At 41.0% G+C, this 23,570-nt stretch overlaps 1 protein-coding gene across 1 annotated transcript in view; it reads left to right on the top strand.

Moving 5' to 3' along the window:
• Nucleotides 1–14,845, top strand: part of dag1 (dystroglycan 1) — a 56,602-nt gene extending 41,757 nt beyond the window's left edge. Inside the window, 3 exon segments of the mRNA XM_071493944.1 lie at nt 6,846–6,914; nt 6,916–7,305; nt 7,477–14,845. Coding sequence (XP_071350045.1) covers nt 6,846–6,914; nt 6,916–7,305; nt 7,477–9,303 — 2,286 coding nt within the window. The 3' untranslated portion in view covers nt 9,304–14,845.
• Nucleotides 14,846–23,570: the final 8,725 nt, after the last annotated feature.

Raw genomic sequence — 23,570 nt, 5'->3', positions numbered from 1 at the left:
GTCTCTTTCTCCCGCTCTTCAAGCTCTCTCTCCTCGAAAGAGCCCCGTGATTGTGTGTCTCTTGGGATAATAAAGGTGTGTGCGAATCTTTGATACAAACACAGTGATAAATGTATGCATGGAGGGGCACGGTTAAAATTCAAACTGTACTTACTATGTAGTGGAGTGGCCTCTGCGGCCTCTGTTATACTACTACCTCCACCATGGGGGGGGTCTGTACAGGTCTACAGTTATGCTGATGTGCAATAATCTCGTTGATCGTAGATCATGAGAGTGATCTCTGGTAGTTCATGTCTTTGCCAATGTCAAGATGACATTTGGCTTTTTTTTTCCCATAAATATAATAACTTATTATTATCATCACTATTTGTAAAATGCTATAGTTTCACCTATAATAACCAATGCTGTCGGCACACACACACACACACGCGCACACACACACACACACACACACACACACACACACACACACATTTTGACCAGCCGAGTATCGTCGTTGTTGCATGTGACTGCTAAACTGTGATTAAACAGCGGAGGAGATCGATAGACCCAACATGTTCCTTAGCTCTTTTTCTTAGCTGCTGCTTTTCATGGTCGTAAATATAACCTTGGACACAGAGAGAGAGAGGGAGAGAGAGAGAGAGAGAGAGAGATGCAAGCCATAAACAACTGTCTCTCTGCGCCTCCTCCTGCTGATTTTAAGTGATTATTGTGAATGATCTGATTATCCAGTGTAATTAATTCATGCTTCGTTTGTGACGACACTTTTGTTTTAACTTAGCCATGAAATGTATTTGTCATCTTGCTGTGATCACTCAGGGTGTCAGAGAAAGAGCGAGAGAGAGTGGCAGGCAAAACTCGCTCTTTGGTCGCTCTGTCTCTCATTCATAGGAACGTAACCCCCCCCCCCCCCCCCCCCCCCCCCCCCCCCCAAATGTGTGATCATGCCGGCTAATGGAAATTTCACAGGATGAAGATAGGACTATCTTACTATGGATAAGATCACACAACCCCACTGTCCACCCAATTTACAACAAATTATGGAACCAATTATCACCAGGGAAGAACCCATTTCATTTTGGTGCAGATACAGGATTTTTATTTATTTATTTATTTTTTAAATTTTTTATTAATGGTTGAGGTTTGAGTTTGTACAAGTTGGTGCAGATACAGAGAAATATCCAGATCTGACAGACATTTATAGGATTGATTTGTCTTGGTGGAGGTATTCTATTCCATTCTAGTTTTATCAATATAATAATGGGTTATTGTTACTGATGCAGCGTATTGTTGCTGTAGTTTATAACCTGATCATGTTTCTTTTCCTACTTTAACTATATGTGTAATAGTAAGAAGTACAGTAATTCCCCCTGAAATGTAGTGGAGCACAACTATAAACTGGCATAGAATGGAAAGTAGTACAGTACCTGAGTAAATGTACTTCCCACCACTGATCTCATGGTAGTAATAATGTTGTCGCACCAAATTGAGAGATGAAGAAAAAGAAAAAGATTTTTCTGAAACAGACTTGAGCTAATTAAGATGATGTTAATTATGCAGTGGACTTCCATGTTTATATGTCAAAGAACATCAAGGATATAAGAAAATTAAACTTTCCAATTGAATTTTACTGTGTAAAAAAAAAAAAACAAACAAAACTTTCATAACCAAAAGCTTCTCACACATTTCAATGCTTTGACATTGAACTCACCATCTATTCCATTAACCGCCTGCACTGAGGCTACTTTGCAATCTGTCCGAGTTTCTGTCAGGGCTGTAATCCTGTCTTACTTAAAAAAAAAAACAAAAAAAAAAACAGCTACTCTGAGCAAGTGAGGACTGTGACTCTAAACACAACAGCTGAGAGGGCAGAGGGAGCAGGGCCAGTGATGCAGAGTGAAACAAGGATGATGCCAGTGATATGTGATATTGTCTCCTAGTGTTTCATGCCTGTCGCTCATATAGACTTCAAATACATTTTCAGCCCAGTGTGTTGCACCACAGTGCCCATCACTGTATCTTATTCTGCTGATAGTCATGGTGGCTTTGCAGCTGGCGTGTGCATCCATGAGTAAGGAAGGAAAAAAAAAAAAAAGATCAAACAAGTCCTAACTTTGATGAGATTATCATTTATTTCATTCTAATTAACTGTCGGTGTTGGAGGAGCAAAATGGATGTGGTGTGCTGCTGTACTCGTGCTGTGGATGACAGCCATGCTTAGGCCTCTTTACACATGTCAGTGATTCATTCTTTAAAATCATCCATAATACTCTTATCTCTTAGTGCTTTGGGTTTTTAATGCCATCAATATTAACATTCATTGTACATGGTACTTAAAGTAATTGTGTTCCTCCTCAAAAGCCATGTTACTAAAAACTGGTCAGTTTGAGTCTTTTTAGACTGAGAATGGTTTCCCTTTGGAAATGTTCTTGAACATGTCATTTCATAGGTACTCAGCAGAGACACTGAGCAAAGTCAAGGATACCCTAAAACAAATATGATGCATTACAAGCAGCATCAATGGTATGGAATGGTATAAACTTCCTGTCTCCTATGTGGCTAGCTCTGTCTCCTACAGCTAGCTCATTCACGCCTGTGCAACTGGTATGAAATGTGACAGCAGCTAATGTTAATATCTTAGCTTATCCAGACTTAAAAGACAGATACGGTCTTCCTGTTATTTACAGCCTACTGCTGCACAGAGCTTAGGGATTTTTTAACACCGTATTTCTTGTCCATGTCAAAACATTACAACAACACCATGCACAACAATACAACACAATATACAGGACAAAATTGTGCCGTTCATTTTTATCGGTACGAACCCGGTACAAAATCATACCAGTGTAATAATAGTCTCTGTTGTCCCTCCAAAAACGGTTAAATAATAATAATAACAAAAACAGTACTCTTGTGCAAATGTTATTTCAGTTTTAACCTTTAATTTATGGTTTCATGTATAAGTCCTCGTAAACCTCTGTTTATCTGGTTGGACCAGACCAGAACCAGAACCAACAGAGAGAAGAGTCATCTGTGTGGCCAGATCTTGCAAGAGTGTGATGCTGAGACAGAGACAAGGTCTCGACTAAAGTTAATTTTCTCCTGATCTTTCTGTCTGAAAAATTCAATTTTAGGGTCAGAATGTTCAGAAGCTATGTGACTTGTGAAAAATGGGTCCAGTTTTTACTTTGGTGACTATGGGGTGAAAAAAATCAGTCAAAATCTATGATCACATTTCCCTTTGGAATGAACAGAGTCAGACCTGCTGCTAAAATCCTAAAGGGGAGGGCGAAACCCATGTGACACAGATACAGGAAAATATTCTAAGGCCGCCGTCTCCTTCTCAACTGTCTCTGGTACAGATATTCTGATCGTTGCTTCCTCATGTCTTTGCCTTAAGTTGCCCTTGGAACCGTCGTAATAGCTTCCAAATAAGTTGTTCTGTCTCCTCCATTCTTGCTGCCTGGCCCTCTGTGCTTCTTCCGTCACGCAGGGTCTTCCTTGGCTGTTTTAGAAGGGCTTCCTAGGTAACCTTGCCAGTGGGGTGTGTTGTACTGGAGAGAAAGGGAGGCTGGAAGGGTCTGTGAGAGCACACGATAACCTTTAGGGCCAAAACATCAAGCTCTCTTGCACTGAAGTCTTGTGCCAGGAAAAGATATAAAATATTTTTCTTGACACTTTGGGGGATTTGATGTATTTTTCATGTTCTTTTTTGGGGAGGCAGGAGACAAGCAGGAGTTTTTAAAAGGCACTATTGTGTTTGGAGGGATTCAAAGGCCTGCTTATTTTTCTCGTTCACATGTTATTCAGAAGTTGCCCCCTTTGAGCCAAATGTCATCATGTAGTACAGCTGGATTTTTGTGATATATTGTGAAAAACGAATATAAGGTGTTACTTTTTTTCCCCTCTCCCCCATATTTAATTGGCAGCAGATAAGAAAGCGATCATCCTTGTGCTTTCAGGACACAATTGAGTAATTTACAGAGCAATTATGACAGTTATGATGAGATTACTGCCTGGCAACTCACTTGTCCTTCATTGTCTCTTTGTGATTTAATTTGCAATGCCATGTCAAGAGGCACTCAGTTTGAAGTTTTGAGGCTGTGGAACACTGTGACAAATTAAATCAAACACTGCCGGAGGAGCCCACATTTGAAGACAAGTATTTTTGTTTCTTGTATTTCTTTGCAGGCAAAAATATCATCAACACTTTCTGTTCCCAGTAGTGGACAGCCTAGCTCCCAGTAGGCACGGACGATCTTACTTTTGCATATGATCTACTTTTCAGATGAATCGTACAGATCATGTAATTTAAAGGTGCTATACTTAGATATTTAACTGCAAACCAGCCCATTGTTGACTGTTAAACAGCCTGCCAGCTAACTGAGGCTGGTGATAGCAGTCCTTGTTCTGCCCTGCAGCCTCGGCGAGCTTGGCGCAGCAGCATTCTGTTCGTGGAACGAGACACCTGCCTGCAGGCAGGGAACCATTAAAAGCGGGATGATCCAGGGCTAGCTGGTTAGCAACAGCTGAACTTCGAATTAAAGTACTTACATATAGCAGCTCATGAATAAATGAGAGCACTGTCCAAATGAATACTTCATGTGAACTAAGAAAAAAGTGAGATGGTTTGTGACACAATTCACAAACAGAAGACAGCTTTGGGCGAACAATACCCCAACTAAAAGTAGTGTCAAGGTGGTTGAAAGATACAAATCATAACTTCTGGTCAGGAAAATCAGAGCACAAAGAGGATGCAGAAAAATTTGTGAGTTGGGCCTCTAGCCTTGATTGAAGTGACGGGCTTTGTGTCCAGGCAACCATATGCGCAACTAATAACATGATCACACAAAAGAGAGATATTGGATTCCACCCCAAAAGATTGTCGTATGACCTTTTGGCCAGATTTCCCAACCCTAGTTCCCAGTAATGGGCAGTAATAGAAAGTGTTATAAAGGGCTGTTGAAAAAAGGAGATAGATATTGTAGAATTGTACGTAACTGTTGGTTGTGACAGTCCTTTATGTGCTTCCTGTAGTATTTTGAAGCCCTTTTTCATGCCAGATTTATAATCTTGGACAAGAATCAAGACATCTTCCTCTATCACCACCCCAGAAATTAGCTTTTATCTACCATTGAAAATGACTGTCACATTTTGATAATGCCATTTTGAAATAATGGCAGCAGGAAAGAGGAATGCAGGAGTACAGAGGAGGGGCTAGGTGTCAAAACATTAAAGAGTGAAAGGAACAAGGAAAGAAGAAAGTGAATTGTGTCAAAAGACAAAGCAAGAAATAAATGTAAAAAAAAAGGAAATAAAATCATTGTGAGAGCTTGTTTCCACTATGTTCCTTTGCTGTTTCCTCTGCTTCTGGAAAAAAGGAGAGACCTGAGTAATTCTAAGAGAAAAACTAGAAGAGGCTTGAGGAGGTGTAGACGCTTGTCCAGAGGAGAGGGATTTTAAAGGAACTGCTCACTACGAGGGGATAATTGTTAAAACCTGGCACAGTGTGTATGTGTGTGTGTGTGTGTGTGTGTGTGTGTGTGTGTGTTTGTGTGTGATTCTGTGTATGTGAGTACACACATTTGATTTTGTCTAGGTGGCCATGTGTACAGTATGTCTGAGGGAAACAGCTTTACAGCATACAGCTTTCTATGTGTAGCTATCTGTGGCCTTGTGTGTGTGTGTATGTGTGTCCATTTTGGTGTATGACTACATGCTTGACAATGTGTGTGTCTGGGTGGGCACTCGCTTGTGTGTGTGTGTGTGTGTGTGTGTGTGTGTGTGTGTGTGTGTGTGTGTGTGTGGGGGGGGGGGGGGGGGGGGGGGGGGGGGTTTCCCCTGGTGCTGCCTGTGTGCTGGTTAGAGCATTAATGATGTATCTAGGGAGCACTGCCTCCACATAATTTATCAACCAGGTTTTATTAGCCACCAAATTAACTTGTAGGGGCTGGGGAGCACAGGATGCATTTGTTCTTGTTTTTGGATTTTATGTGTGTGAATGCATTGTCACTCCCCTGTGATCCATTTCTCTCAATCAGCCTCCTGCCACGGGGGCGTCCCCAGCCGTATAATTGGCCGAGTTATTTTAATTTTAGTCAGCTTTAAATTACAATTCACAGCACTGCTTTTAAGTATGTCTGTATGTGTGCTTGTGTGGAAGGAGTAGAGGCTTAGTGGATGCCAATGCCAGTAAATCCTGTTCATATTGTTTTAGCATGCACCCTTCAATTCTGTATCTGTCTTCTCTTCCGGTCAAAAATATTTAAATGAAGCACGTCATGGATCAATAATAAATCCATTAAAGTTAGTCAAATGATGAAATACTGGAAGATAAAACACTAAATAAGAAATACAAACACTAACATACTGTGCGGGTGACACCTTTAAAAAATAAAGGACATCTAAACTAAAGATGAAATCCCACAAAAGTTAAGTTTCATTGGTGCATACCACAGCCTATGCTGTAAAAGCACCTACCTTGAATCTTGAAACCCTTGAAACCCTGTTAAATTGTCATGTAGTAGATAAAACCTCATTCGTTGAAGTAAAAGTTGCCCTTGTGTATTTTTTTTCAATCTAGTCTCTCTCTTTCACATTAAACTGTCAAGAACATCACCTTTCAGAAGCAAAGCATGACTATTTTCACAATTAACAGTTACCAGATATTTTCTCCCTCTGAAAGCTTTTAAGGTCTATGAAGCCTTCACTTCTTCATTCACTTATTTTCTTTATTTAAATGGTTTGCCTGCAGAATTTTGATATGTTTCTATAATTGTTTTGTCCTATTGAAAATGTGTCTTGAAACATCTGTCATTTTGCTTTCTGTTTTGTTTATCTGTCAGATTACTGAGATGGGTAAGGATTCCCTCCCTGCCTGGCTGCACTGGGACGCCAGCAGCAGAATCCTGCAGGGGTCTACCTTTGGAGGAGGACAAAGGTGTCCATTACATCTCTGTATCCATCTCCAACCACACAAAATCCTCTTCATCAGAGGTGTTTTCCATTGAGGTACACCCTGAAGATCATTTGGATGCAGATTCAGCCCAGCTGACATCCAACCAAGCCTCCACTGAAGATGACGTCCAGCCATTCATGTGTGGCAATGAGGAACCAGTCACAGTGCTGACGGTGATCCTGGATGCTGATTTAACCAAGATGAGCTCAGAACAGAGGGTGGGGCTCCTTGATAACATGAGGAGCTTCTCTGGGGTGGGGCTCCAGCACATGAAAATACTCCCTGTGGTCAACAACAGGCTGTTTGACATGTCTGCATTCATGGCTGGGCCAGGGAATGCTAAAAAGGTGAGTGAATGTACAAATAAGCGAGTGAGTAAATGATAATGGGAGTGAGTGTTGATAAGCACATGCACATATGGTTTTGTTGATTGAGAAATACTTACAAGTTAGTGAATTATTTAATATATTGTATAATTTGATGGCTAATTAAATGAATATTTCTCAATGTCTCTCTAGGTGGTAGAGAATGGCGCTTTATTGTCCTGGAAGCTTGGCTGCTCACTGGACCAGAGCACAGTCCCAAATATCAGCAGTGTCCAGGGTCCTGCAAAGGAAGGCACAATGTCAGCCAAGCTGGGCTACCCTGTGGTGGGGTGGCACATTGCCAACAAGAAACCCCATGTCCCTAAGCGGGTGAGGCGCCAATTAAACAACACTCCAACACCTGTTCTGGTAGTGCTTCCTCCAACAACTGTAGTGGAGCCTCCAGTGAGGATTATTCCAACCCTCTCCTCTCCCTCTATTGCCGCACCAACTGAAAGCTCCGCTCCCCCTGTAAGAGGCCCCGTTCCCCTACCAGGCAAGCCTACAATCAGAGTCCGTGACCCTATCGCCCACACTCCAACCTTGGGACCTCCTCAGCCAACAAGGGTAATGGAAACCACCAGCACCATTCCCATCCAGCCTACCATGACCAGGCCTATTTATGTGGAAGCCACTGCCACACCATCCACACCTACCAGAAGACCTACCAAGAAACCTAAGAGGCCTAAATCCACACCAGTGCCCAGGGAGCCAAAGACCTCTACAGCAAAGCCATCCACGCGCAGCACCCCATCACCTGGTGTTATTCCAGATCCACACAATAAGAAGCCTGAGTTGCGTAACCCCATTGACCAGGTCAATGCATTGGTGGGCACATATTTTGAGGTTAAGATCCCATCTGACACATTCTGGGATAAGGAGGACGGGACAACAGACAAGCTGCGTCTCACCCTGAGACAGAACCACAATGAAGTGGTTGGGGAGGGTTCTTGGATCCAATTCAACACCACCAGCCAACTTCTTTATGGCCTTCCTGATGTTCAGCATGTGGGAAAACATGAATATTTCATGCAGGCAACTGACAAAGGCGGCCTGAATGCAATTGATGCCTTTGAGGTCCGTGTGAACCGCTGGCCCAGCAATGACAAGACCCCTGTGATCTTTACAGCTCGATTTGAAGGTGAGCCACGTTCGGTAACCAATGACATCCACAAGAAAATCCTCTTGGTCAAGAAGCTGGCATATGCCCTGGGAGATCGCAACAGCAGTACAGTGAGTCTACGGAATATCAGCAAAGGGTCTATTGTGGTGGAGTGGACAAACACCAGCCTCCCGCAGCACCCATGTCCAAAGGAGCAGCTTGCAGTCATGAGCAGAACGCTCGCCAATGCTGAAGGGAGGCCCTCACAGACCTTCAGGTACTCTATGGAGCCTGAATTTAGACCACTGGATGTCATGGTCAAGGGAAGAGCAAGCTGCAGAACATATTCCTTCATCCCACCAGGAGAAATTGACATACCAGAACCTCCAGCAGTCACTCCAGCTCTGGGAACAGGGCGGCAAAGCACAGATGACGTATATCTCCACACAGTCATCCCTGCTGTGGTGGTTGCAGCAATCTTGTTAATAGCAGGTATCATTGCTATGATCTGCTACAGGAAGAAACGAAAGGGCAAGTTGACAATTGAAGACCAGGCCACTTTCATTAAAAAAGGTGTGCCGATTATCTTTGCTGACGAACTTGATGATTCTAAGCCGCCTCCTTCTTCAAGTATGCCACTGATTCTCCAGGAAGAGAAGCCCCCACTTCCACCCCCTGAGTACCCCAACATGGCCACACCAGAGACCACTCCCCTCAACCAGGAACTGCTTGGGGAGTACACAGCTCTGCGGGATGAGGACCCCAATGCTCCTCCCTACCAGCCACCACCTCCTTTCACCACTCCCATGGAGGGCAAGGGCTCCCGTCCCAAGAACATGACTCCCTACAGATCACCACCTCCCTACGTGCCGCCCTAAGACTTGTTTAACCCTCCCCTCATAAGGTGGAGGAAGAGGATGCCTGAGGAACTGTAACGGTTTCCATTCTGGTGTCTGTCTGGACATTTACAGGGAGAGATGACAAGAGGTGCTAAAGTACAAAACAGCTACAAGGGATCTAGGTTTGGGAGGGGGAGTGATGAGTCGGGTGGGGTTTTACAGTAAACAGATGGGATGATTGGTTGAAACAGCTGGGAGGGACTACTGTTTTGGTGGTAGCCCAGCTACTACAGTGGCCTAAGACAAACAAATTCTCATCACACTGGCTTTTCGGGTCGACCAGTTGGTCAGAAGTGACAATTGGGAGACATGTTCTCCTTTCCCAGCATTTCATTTTTTTTTCTTCTGTTAATATGGATACAGGCTTTTATTTAGTTTTTCCATCTTTATCCCAAGTTTTTTCTTTGTTTTTCTTTTGTTTTCTTTTTATTTTTTGGACTGAATCGTTTGCCTAACAAGTCTTCTTTTGTCTTGTTTTTAAATAATATGAGAAGACAGTGAACTGCCATCAGACTACTGCAGGCAACAACTCATGTTTTTAATAAGAGATGTGAGATTCTCTGAAAATGATAAAAGCTATCACAAGGATCTCCAATCACCCCTGCAGACGACACAAGAGAATCGGAGGCCAAGGTGTGCGTGTGCGTGTGAATGAGTGGGTGTGTTTATTCAGATTCAGTACGGTTTGCCTTTTAACACTAGTTGTCTGTTTCTATCCTTATTCACAATGTCTAGTAAAGATGACAGTAACAAGGTAGCCTAAAAAAAGATTTAGAGATGATAATAAATAATTTGTTTGTTCATTGGTTTTAAAATTCACTGTATATCTGGAAGATGTTCTGATAGATTGTGTTATATTTTTTTGGTGGTGGAAGAAAGCGAGAAGAAAGAGTCTGCCTCACTAAAATAACCTGCAGGAGCTTTTTATTCCTGTTCTGATATTACAGCAGTATCTCAATAGCAGGTCATTAGATTAAAATACCTGTCTTCCTCACAGTTGCCCTCATACCATCAACACATCTAACAGGGTCAATAAGCAACAAGCAAAATAATGAGCTACTGTTTTTATGAGAAAATAAATAATTTAACTAACATGTAAATGCAGAGTTTAATGTGGATTTGAATGCACAATTAATAACTGTGTGGATTTCAATTCAAATTTCATTCGGCGACGGTGTTACTCGAGGATAACAAAACCACAGTGAGATTATAGTGGATTGCCATTTCTGCCCCTTTTCACCTCCTACATGTACCTGAATGGGAAGAAGAGTCCTACAGTTTATTTTGGTCCAGGGATAATTATTTTTTTATGTAATGAGGCAGTTCTTCTCTCCAGTCTGAGAAGAAACATAACGTGCCATGGAGACTGTCCCAGATGGGATTGTACAAATATTCACATTTTAGAGGTCAACAGAGGAGATGATTGAGGCAGAGAAAGAACCATAAATTTCTAGTAATTAGCTCAAAGAAAAGCGGTCAAAGAAAATCTCTTTATATTATTATTTTTTTCTTTTCTTTTTTTTTTTTTTTTTACAAAGTTTTTGATACAGCCTCAAATTGTTTGATCATTAAAATAAAACACGATTAATGATTAGTCTTCTGTGATTTGTAAAATCTTAGCCTAGATTATAATTCAATTATGTACACATTATTTTATTTTTTATTTTTTATTTTTTTTGTCATGGGTCACATATTTCTAGTATTTTATTTTATTGTGTGTGTTTGCATATCAAAATGTATCTCCCACTATAAAAAGATAAAATGACCCATACTTTATGTAATCACAAATTTTATTTTTATGTCCTTTATGTTTGCTGATGAGTTTCAACTGAAAGTGACCCTTTGCAATAATAATGTAAGGCTCAGTCCGCTCAGTGACTAGTTGATGCAGGCTGAAAGCGAGTGACTCATATTGTCATTATGTTGTTGGTTTTTGCAGGATGCCAAGGCTTTTGCTTTTCAAGTGTGCATTGTCATAATAAAACCAACTGGTACGATAAAAATCAACCCTTCTTCATTCATGTATCTGATTTAACTTGTCCGTACTGGTTCCATTGGGAGTTTTCCACCTGTGGAAATTGTCTTACCCTGTCATACCCCATACCACCCCCCAATCAAAACCTGACTGATGAGGTTTTTGGTCACTGTCACTTTTCTACTGCTCCCACTTAGCCTTGAATTGATAAATCAATCTGTCTCATGTCCACAAGAGGTTTTTACCTTCCTAGACGGCTTGCTGCCTGGCAACCATCTTTGGTCTTTGGACTCACTGACACGGTCTTACTGCTGTCCTTTTTGTACTAAATTATTCTGCTATTGAATGACTGGTTGGACAACTCAGTTTGAAAGCTCTGCCCATTAAAAAGGCTATGCTGTGAAAACAGTCTCTCAGCTCCATCTCTCTGTCCACACATTGCACACACATAATTTGCATTGATTACTCAGGATATTGATTAGATGTAGACAATATGCCAGCACTGTTGTACCTCTGTTCGAATTCATGACAGAGTATAATTTGAAAGTAGGGGAACCAATGATGAATGTATTTCCAAGACACTGCTAGTCGCTAAAATGGATAAACAGATCAAAGTTATGATTGATTACATGAATAATTGATTGCTGACACATAAGGTGTCTATTTTATGTGTCGGCTGATTGAATACATGTCAAGGTCCTCATACTGAAATAAATATGCCTATTGTAAAGGTAAAGGGGGGTGGTTCAACACATCTCAAGCCTTAGTCTTTATAAAAACTGAGTATATGGTTGACAAATTAAAAAAAAAAAAAAAATGCGAAAGGCTGTTGCGTTGGATTGGACTAAGATGCTGTAGGCCAGTATGATCCTCTTAGAAATCTGGACCTACAGAATAACTCTTACCATTTACCATAGGTGTACAGTAAGTTTAGGATTGCATGAGCAACTTCTCATCTCAAATGTGCTGCTAATCTGATTGGGGGTTCTGGCTTTTTACAGATGTGCTGAGTTTGCATTTTACAGGGCCTAATCAGTTGCCTTCAGAGCACCAGACAAGCTCAATCTATCAGAGAGATGGTGCTAAAATGATTTGTAGCGCCATGTAGTCTGAATCCTGCAGGCACATCACATCATTAAAAGTCAACTTTCTTTCCTCCAGAATTTGCACACAAGCACCGGTGACTGCCGTTTGTTCCAGTTTACAAAGGCTGCATTAGAACTGCAAGGTTTATGTGAGGAACTAGGGTTTGTACTTTCTAAAGCCACTCAGAATTGTAACACTGTGCTTTATAAATCCAACAAACAGAATACCTCTTAGAATAGAATAGCCCGAATTATTAGACAGCATGGCTTAACACTTAACATTGACTCCACTTTCCCTGGAAGCACAGTTCTTATAGTGTCTCTTCTCAGATAAAAGAAAACTATTGGCCTGAGATCAGAAAGGACCCAGGAGTGTACAGATTGTGCAGTCACGTTTAAGGAAATGTCTCAATTGACACATTAGATGGTCAACAAGTTCACAGGCACAATACTCACCGCTGACTCCGAAGATCGTGTAGGAGTGGTAATTTTAGAAGTTAAACATCATTCCCTTGTATTACCGTGCGGCTACAAGCCTGGACGTCTTGTTCCTGCAGTAGGAAAGAGGAAAAGTGATCATAAAGGACAAGCAGAGAGACTGAAGTGAAGTGGTGGTGTTCACTCACTGGTTCTGATGGCTTTATGAAATAATGCTTTTTGAATGAATTACCTTTGAGTTCTGGTTGTTAGATGTGGGCTATGGCTGTAACAAAGGATAACATAGAATTCAAGAAAAAGTACATTATTAAAGTTGTGCTTTATAATGCCTTTACAGTACAAGCTTTTTCAGTTAGTTTCACAAAGAAGATCTGATCTTTTTCCATGGCTACATTCATGTCAAACCCTCCTTTGGACACAAAGACAACATTAAAGAAAATAGAGGTGTTGGTGTAACTAGAATCAGTTATAGGTGTTATTTAACAAGCCTTCAGTCTGAATTTAAAGTGACAGTTAAGGTTATTTGACGTGGGGTTGTGTGAGGTAGTTATTTAGTCAGTGTACTGGGATTTCAGACAGCACACAATTTGCACTGTGCTCGCTGCTTGGGTCAGCGTAATGTTCGGGGGAGTTGTGGAGGACAGAGCAAACGTAGGCGGAATTGTCCAAAGCGGGAATCTCCCGCTGTGTTTAGAGTCTGTCGTCAACAAAGCTGTATCATTAGCATTAGCCCTGCTAATAATAATTAGAAGGGGAGCAGCAAGGAAGAGGTTATGGGTGCCCTCAGGTACAGAGAGCAGCGACCAGTTTCAGGTCTACTTTCCGATTACTTTGTGTGCCTGACTGGATGCCTTGTTTCTACTGGCTGCATGGGTATTTGTTACATTACACAATCTCGGACCGTGTGCACTCGCTATTGGAAATAATAGGGTTTCAGGTTGATATTATATTGATATCAGTTTTGCTTTTTTTTTTGTTTAGTTTTTTCTGTGGTCATCTTTTAAAAGTGGCTAAAAAAACATTTTTTGCAGATGCCCCTGTCCACCACAGTACATAACTCAGCTTCCATGCCAGTGCTCCCAGCTGCTTCTCTAAACTGGGAGCTGATCTGAATCTACTGCAGGTAATACACTGACTATAGACTGACACCTCACACAAACCCCACATCAAATAACCTGAACTATTGCCTTAGACTGTTCAGTTTTCATTTTATACAATTTCAGAGCTTGTACATAGAATAAAAAGGTCATACAATACATCCTATCACACTGTCAGTTAGAAACCTTTTTAATAACAGTGCAAATTTCCCACAGTAAGAACCAGGTCAAATGTATTTGACCAAGTGGAACAAAGAAAAACAAAGAAAAATTCTCCTTGACTCAGCCCTCTGATTGATGATTACTTCTCTCTGGAGTTGTGACAGACTTCATGTGATGTAATTTCAGCTGACTGGATCTCTTTTTATCAGCAACTGAGCGTTCTCGTGATGACAGTTGGGCAGCACATTGTTTGAGGAAATGGTATAGCCCCAGTCAAAGAGGCTTCACTGTTACAGCTCTTTTTTAAGGGGAGGGTTGATTAAAACCCTCAGTGTCCACATGGTCTGCACTCAACTGCAGCCTTGGTGGTGGAGTGTGCCAGGCCTGCATTTAAAGGGGGGTGGCACACAAAGTCTAGTGGATGGGTGGAAACTGCTGTGCAGTCAAGGATCAGGACTACACTGAAAATAATCTGACTATCCAACCGTACAGAAAGTCATTCAGAGAACAGTTCAGCGAGTCTCCTGCAGCCTGGCTATTAGCCACACAATCATGTGAACACAATAACATTGCAATAAACACGACCAGTGTAGTTTATTCTACTGAGCAGACTAAGTGTGAGACTGTGTCCTTGACACAATGTGCAGTGGCATCTGCCCCACACACTGATTCTCTGCAGAGGTGGAATGTGCAGCTGCAGAACTGTATCATAATAAAATACACTGTCTGTGTTTAATGTAATAAACATGTGATGTGTCACCCAGCACACTAGTGTCGCTCTTCTATGTTGGTTTAACTTTTTTTCTTACAACAATGGAGTTCACACTCAACGTGTGCTATAATGTATTATTCTGTGTGGCATTTTAAGAAAGAATTGTCTGATTACTTGAACATGGAAAAATTCATTTTTTAAAAATCTTTGTCATGTTTTTCTCTGTTTTCAGGGGATGCGATTATTATATGATATGTCATATGCTGTAAGTGAATCCTTAGATAATCGTAAGAAATTTGTGATGCACAAAATAGTTGTTTGACTTCTACACAGCAAGACTTGTGACTGTGACTCTGACAAACTACCTTTGTCTGACTGTGACTACACAAACAGGTTAACTACATTTTACACAGATTACTTCAGTTCCTTTTACTTTAACTTTAACTCCCTGTGTCATCTTCATCTGAGATGTCTAACTCCATCAATGATTCCTCTGAGACCACTCTACAAAAATAATACAACAGTGATAATGTTCAATTTTATTTTATTTCTATTTTCTTTCTCTTAAAAAAATATTACTCAGCTACTGAGCAGCGAAAACAAAAAAGCTCCTTAGATATGCCACCGGTGTTTCTAGGGGTAAATAAAATGGTATTAAACTAAATTAAATCAATCAATAAATACACTTGCCACAGCCCACTTTTATCCCCTGTTGCCCTTGACACTAAAACCAAACACAAACACCTCAGTAAAGCCTATTTAAAAAAAAGCTTATTTCTACTCTCCCCACCGCCATCATCCCTGTGAATCCCTCTACCCCACATGTACAGCTGTGAGGGTCCACAAGGGTCTGCATGTCGTAAATTTTATATCTGCCAATGCCTGCAAAGGTCTGTGCAGCCAAAATGGTATGACTGTGTGGACTGCATGTGGCGACGGTGCACACCAACTGCACACATGAACGCATCAGTTTATGCAGAACATGTGGGCTGTAAAGGTTGGAGTCAGAGCGTTTCAGCAGGTAAGAGTGAATCTTTCGTTTTACCTCATTCAATCTACACATTTTTGTCGGGGCTGTAATCACTATTTTCTTTGGTGGCTCTGAAGAGCTTCACGCAACTTAAGAAAACACATGCAGATAGACAAAACACAAACGTATTTGACAACATGTGTGCTGCAAATACACACAACTAAACCAAATACACAGTGATAATAATAATAAAATAAATACAGATAAAATAGAAATACATTTATAACTGGAATATACACTAACTGGCCACTTAATTAGGTACGCCTTGCTGGTACCAGGTTGGACCCCCTTTTGCCTTCAAAACTGCCCTCATTCTTTGTGGCATAGATTCAACAAGGTGCTGGAAACATTCCTCAGAGATTCTGGTCCATATTGACTTGATAGCATCAGATTTGTCAGCTGCACATCCATTACGTGAATCGCCTGTTCTACCACATCCCAGAGATCTGGTGACTGTGGAGGCCGCTTGAGTACAGTGAACTCATTGTCATGTCAAGAAACTAGTTTGAGATGATTTTAAGCTTTGTGACATGGTGCGTTATCCTGCTGGAAGCAGCATCAGAAGATGGTACACTGTGGTCATAAAGGGATGGACATGGTCAGCAACAATACTTAGGGAGGCTGTGGCATTTAAACGATGCTCAGTTGGTACTAAATGTCCCCCACACCATTACACCACCACCACCAGCCTGAACTGTTGACACAAGGAAGGATGGATCCATGTTTTCATGTTGTTGACACCAAATTCTGACCTTACCACCTGAATGTTGCAGCAGAAATCAAGACTCATCAGGCCAGGCAACGTTTTTCCAATCTTCTATTGTCCAGTCTTGGTGTCAATTGTAGCCTCAGTTTCCTGTTCTTAGCTGACAGGAGTGGAACCCGGTGTGGTCCTCTGCTGCTGTAGCTCATCTTTCAAGGTTGGACGTGTTGTGTGTTCAGAGATGCTCTTCTGCATACCTTGATTGTAACGAGTGGTTATTTGAGTTACTGTTGCCTTCCTATCAGCTCAAAGCAGTCTGGCTATTCTCCTCTGACCTCTGGCATCAACAAAGCATTTTCACCCAGAGAACTGCTGCTCACTGGACTCTTTTTTGGACCGTTCTCTGTAAACCCTAGAGATGGTTGTGCAGGAAAATCCTAGTAGATCAGACGATTGTGAAATACTCAGACCAGCCCGTCTGGCACCAACTATGCCACGTTCAAAGTCACTTAAATCACCTTTCTTCCCCATTCTGATGCTCGGTTTGAACTTCAGCAGGTCATCATGACCATGTCTCATGCCTACATGCATTGAGTTGCTGCCATATGATTGGCTGGTTAGATATTTGCCTTAACGAGCAGTTGAACAGGTGTACCTAATACAGTGGCTGGTGAGCGTAAATTGAGATATGTGTGTGATATTTTTACATGTAAAATAGAAATGTAAGTTGGATTGTCCACAGCAGTAAATACACACATAAACCAAGATAATTCCAAAGGTTTCACTTACTTTTTCTTGCCACGGAATCTAACAGAGACGGAGTTTTCAGAGACACTTTGCATAAATACGGAGAAAAACAAAACAAATGCATCGCTGCATTTTAATGGCTCTTTAATGGGCCACAGCAGCTATCACACATTATCTGTTTGCACACTCTCTTCTTCCATGATGAACATAATGATTGGATTTAAAACCTTCCTTGTCTATCCATCTGTCTGTCTGTCTGTCTGTCTGTTTGTCTGTCTGTCTGCCTGTCTGCCTGTCTGCCTGTCTGCCTGTCTGCCTGTCTGTCTGCCTGTCTGTCTGTCTGTTTAGTGATCCAGACACACTCAAAGGCGCCACATTTGTCTGATTCCCAGCTTTTTTAATGGAATAGATTCTGCTTGAAACTACTCTCCAATCACTCATCTTGTCATAGAGTGTTCTTGACCTTGCATCTTCCAACTGAGGGGTGTATAGAGCCCCCCCCCCCCCCCCCCCCCCCCATTTCTATCTCTCCTCCTTGCTCTTACTTTTTTTTCTCTTCCTCCCCACCCCACCCCATTCTATTTCTTTTGTAAACCACAGAATGAGTTCTTGTCTGTTTTTACTGAAATGCCTCTTTTTTCTCTTTCATAAAATGTATTATATGACATACATGTCCCTATATGAAGAGGGATGTTGCCATATGTGATATATGGCATAATATCCCCTTATCTAATGCCATGTATCATGATAGTACATCTGTTCAACTGTCCATTAATGCAAATATCTAATCAGCCAATCACACAGCAGCAACTCAGTGCATTTAGGCATGAGACATGGTCAAGACGACCTGCTGAACATCAGAGCATCAGAATGGGGAAGAAAGGTGATTTAAGTGACTTTGAACGTGGCATGGTTGTTGGTGCCAGACGGGCTGGTCTGAGTATTTCAGAAACTGCTGATCTACTGGGATTTTCCCACACAACTATCTCTAGGGTTTACAGAGAACAGTCCAAAAAAGAGAAAATAAGTTCTCTGGGCAAAAATGCTTTGTTGATGCCAGAGGTCAGAGGAGAATACCCAGACTGCCTTGATCTGATAGGAAGGCAACAGTAACTCAAATAACCACTTGTTACAACCAAGGTATGCAGAAGAGCATCTCTGAATGCACAACATGTCAAACCTTGAAACAGATGGGCTACAGCAGCAGGGGACCACACTGGGTGCCACTCCTGTCAGCTAAGAACAGGAAACTGAGGCTACAGTTCACACAGGCACATTTGGGATGTGGTGGAATGGGTCATTTGCATCATGGATGTGCAGTTGACAAATCTGATGCTATCATATCAATATGGACGGGAAACTAAGGAATGTTTCCAGCACCTTGTTGAATCTATGCCATGAAGAATTAAGGCAGTTTTGTGACCCAACCCGGTACTAGCAAGGTGTACCTAATAAAGTGGCCGGTGAGTGTATATCTATATGTACATGTATGTGTATGTGCTTGTATGCAGATTCAGATCTATTTTATTTTCATTCATTCATATATTGTTTTATCTTGTCTGTGTTTTAACTAGTTAATGTTTCTATATGTTTTATTTGCTTTGTAAAGTGTCTTTGGGTGTCTTGAAAGGTGCTTATAAATAAAATGTATTATTATTATTATTATTATTATTAGTAGTAGTAGTAGTAGTAGTAGTAGTAGTAGTAGTATCACACATATACATTTCTGGACATATGAGGAATATGTACATATATTAAAACATATTTGTGATGAATTTATATATGGCAAAACATGTTGCGACCATATATGTTAACAATATATATTTGATTTATATATTCAAGTTTCCTAACACATATACAGTATGTTTTTTCTTTTATATCTACATATATTTAATGTATGGAAATTCACAACATGTATATATTACTTATGTGTATGGGGTTAAATATTTTCAGGCATCGGTGAGAATCAAGTTAAAAATATAATGTTTGTGTGTGTGTCTGCGTATTTTTAAACTTTAGGAGCTGGATTTATGATTCTCTCACCTGTCACACCTCAATAGTGTTGGACCTCATCTGGTTTTGAAAATGCAGAGGGAAGAGAAAGCAATTAAATCAGACATTTCCTCATGCCTCTGCATTCATTATTCATCCATCCATCCATCCATCCATCCATCCATGGTGTTTGTCTACATTTGTTCTCATCTCTCATTTATGTTTTCATCTCCTCTCCTTTTTTGCCAGCATGATAATCAGAATGATTTGCCTTTCACATATGTTTTCTTCATCATTATTATGTTGCTGTCACTCATCACACACATTACAATATACAGTACTATAAAGAACACACGCACACACACACACACACACACACACAGAAACACACACACACACACCCTTACATATGGGAAAGTAGATGTAAGATGAATGATGCAGAGCTCCTTTCACTCCCCACCTCTTTATACCAAACTACATTCTCTGCTGTATGAGCTGCACTACTTTGCAATCCATTGGCTTGAGAGGCATTATATGCAACCATAATACTTTACATATTGATGGGAAAATAAATAGCTCTCTCTCTCTCTCTCTCTCTCTCTCTCTCTCTCACACACACACACACACACACACACACACACACATGCACAGAGTAGATATCTGAAGTGTCTGGTAGGGAAGAATAAATCACGTATTGATAACTGTGAAATTGCTGGAGAATTTTGCGACATCAGTATCTCATCAGTTTCATGAGTTCTTCAGGGATTCAACGCTGACACCGCGGCTCACGCAAAACAGCAGCGTCTCTCTGGGCTCGTACCTCGATCATCGTTACTAACATAAATCCATTTACTTCCACACTATTTGACCATTGACAATTCACTGAGTAAATGTTACCACTTCCTCCTCCCTGCTTGGTTCTCTGTCTCACGTTCCTCATTGTCCACCTTTTAATTTTCACCTCCTCTTCATGTTTTTATCTTTCAATTTCCCAATCCTGTTTTAATAACAATAATCTTTCATTATGGAATGCTTCTCAGAAATTCAAATTACAAAGTGCTTCACAGGGCAGCAAACTAAAACAGACACAGTTTATTAAATCATCAGATATAAAAGACAACAGAAACAATCTGGCACATCCAACCAATACCAGCAAAATGTCTCACCCACTGGTTTTCTCACCTTTTTTATGATATTTTATCCTAAGTACATGGCCTGTTGAGAGTAAATATGTTAGCCTTTTCTATCAAGGATGTACCCTGCATCTTGTCCACAGCATACTGGGATAGACTAAAGGTCTCCCACAACCCTAAAAAGGAAAAGCAGATACAGAAAGCATATGGATGGATTTGTGCTTTTTTTGCACTGCAGTTGTTCTTGTTCTCTTCTTACATTTATCTTGTGTCAATGACACTGTCAGTTATTAGTCATTTCCATTATTATAGTAAATATAACACAGAACTAATATCTCTGAATGGAGTTTGGTAAAAAATGTTCCTCCTGGAAATGAGGAAAGGGTTCCAAAATAGCCAATGTGAAGCACTCTGTAGCAAAAGGGAGGTTGATGGGAATGTTTTTAGTTCCACAAATTCTTAGCCCATGGTGGCCCATGATTGTCTGCACAATATGTATGGAAAATATATGGAAAGCCTCCAAAGAGCTGTGTATTATAGCTGTGCATTAGCATTAACAGCTGTTTACTTACCAGTGTAGAAGAAATGTGAGTTCAGCATCAAATTTCATCCCTGTTATTTCATTCCTTCCACTGGTGGAAAGCATTGCCAATGTTAACTCTTATCTCTATCACATCTTTTCTCCTTCTGAAGTTCTGAAACCAGCTAGCATGCTAACAAGCTAGCCCCGACCCGCCGTCACTTTCCAATAGCGACTCACTCTAGCCTCCAGTCTCCCCAGAAAACATATTGCTGCTCTTGTATTATTACGACAACGATGGCTGTCGCTCTTATCAAGCGACAATCACCACCCACTCCTGCCAAGAAACCCACGTTCAGCAGCAGAGAAAACTTACAAATAGCCCCTTTAAACACAAGGAGGATTCTGCGAACCACGGTCTCTGGAGTCCTGAGCTTTGTACACATCCATCAAAACATGACTGGAAACACAAATTATTTCTATGTAAACGTAACGTGCCTTATGATTGACATGGACCACTAGAAGATGACAGCTTTGAGCACAGTTTTTTGTGTGCTTAATATGATTTTCAGGAAAACAAATGACAATTTGTTGAATTATAAAAGCCATTGTTGGTGGTGTAAGCAGCACTCAACAGTGTGTCTGCCCTGGCTTTGTTAAAGGTGAGTAGTTCACTGTGCCGCTGTATTTCAAGTGTTAAGATTAGGTTAATAATAATGTGTTGTTCCACAGGCATGAGCTTAATCTGAAGTCTCTGGACGAGAGACAGAATAAATGCTGGTGAGCATCAGTGTCTCTCTATGTGATTATGGTGCACACACACACGCACACACACACACACAGGGGCACAACAATTCAATGTCACAGCCATTTTCCTATCATCTCAGCCGCGGTTAGTATTCTGTCACAGTGCCCAGTGTAGTATGAAGCAGTGCTCATTTGTATGTTGATAAAATGTAATCTCCCAGGTGCCTGGCTGAATATGTGAGCACTATCCTTCTGACATTTGCAGAATGCCAAGCAACACATTGCGCTGCCAGCCAGGGTGGAAGTGTATGTGTGTGTGTGTGTGTGTGTCTGTGTTTTTGTGCCCAAATGCATGTGTGACATTGACTGTTTCTGTGTTGCATGTGCCAGTCAGGACCTTTTGACTTGCACCTTTGTTTTCATACATCTATTTATTTATGAGTGTGTATGTGTGTGGCCTTGCATTTTTGTGTATATGTGAGTTAGCAGTGTGAGGTACTGGTCTTTATTTCTTCTCTCTTGTCCTGAGGGGTTTGTGAGGGATTAAGCCAATGTTTGCTAAAGACAACAGATAAGATGTTAATGCTCATGTCTGATAGGAATTAAGTTTTACAATCTTTAATGACAATGCTGGGAGTAGCTTAGCTGCTTTAATGAAGAGTCACTCAACCCTCAGTTCTGTCTATCCTCCGCCCCCTTTGCCAGTGTGTGGGTGTACATTTAGCACCAATGTTATGATATATAATTTGTTTATACTTTCATGCTCTCAAGTTACTTCAGCATGATGGATAAGGTGATGAATTAAAGCAGCCAACTAGGCAAAGTCTACAAAAAGTGTTCCAGCATTGGTATGCACTGTAGTTAATTGTGAAGTGGCTGCAGTAGACTGCATACATAAGTGTGAAATAACTATTGGTCCTGAATTTCCTTCTGTGTTTACACCAAGTCTCCAAGAACAGCACTGGGCTGTGAGGTCATAGTCGCCACACTTGGTAAAGCAGTAAAAACACGTGATCAGTACAGAAGAAGTGGCTGTAAAACTAGTTCACAAATATTTAAACTTCATAGGAAAAAATGGGGCACCACCGTGGAATTTGGTTTCCACTCTTTATGCCTCTACGCAATGTTTCAGTAACGCCTTGAGGGAATATCTTTAAATTTGGCAGACTGATCAATAGATTAGAGTTTGGTTGTCAAACGTCAAAATTCAAGGTCACTGTGACCTCACAAAACATAAGTTATGAATTTGTACAATTGTGACACGATTTAGCACAAATGTCTCTATGGATAAAATTATATGACATTTAATATCCAAATGGTCAACTTCACTGTGACATCATAGCATTGTGCAAAAAAACCACTTGTAGCCATTATTCAATGCTTTAACTCATGAAGAGGAAATTGTGACCACATTTCATGAAACTTGGCTGGTTTGTGGAGGCATACAACTGTGAGGTGGTAATTGTAGTTCTTAACATGTCAGTGAATAGAAGCAGGTCCTAACTACAGACTTAGATGTGAGATTACAACAGCTTGAAAGCCTTTTCATTTGCTACATTTCAAAGACCTTCCCACCCCTGTTTTAACCTACACAACCAGACGTCTTTTCACCTGCAGACGCCAGAACTATGTCTACTTGGCTATTTTGTGTATGTGATAATATATCTGAGATAAAGCTTCCTGTGTCAAGGACAAGAATGTGGCTCCGATGCTGACACAAGGTTAGTTTGCTCACTTGCGTCAAGAAACTAATCGTGTTATCAGGTAACACTGACCTTTAAAACTTGCCCTGTTTGTAATTTATCTGAATGCTGCGACTTTGTCATTGAGCAGAGTGAGATCCCTCACGCTGTCTTCTCATAAGTTCTGCACATCTGCGCCCTAAAAGCACTGACTGATGGTTTA

Source organism: Trachinotus anak, unplaced genomic scaffold (genome assembly GCF_046630095.1).
Source record: "Trachinotus anak isolate AG129_WGS33_773 ecotype Australia unplaced genomic scaffold, CSIRO_AGI_Tana_v1 ptg000013l, whole genome shotgun sequence".
NCBI lineage: Eukaryota > Metazoa > Chordata > Actinopteri > Carangiformes > Carangidae > Trachinotus > Trachinotus anak.
Note: the sequence above shows the minus strand (reverse complement) of the source record. Positions and strands in the feature narration are given on the sequence as shown.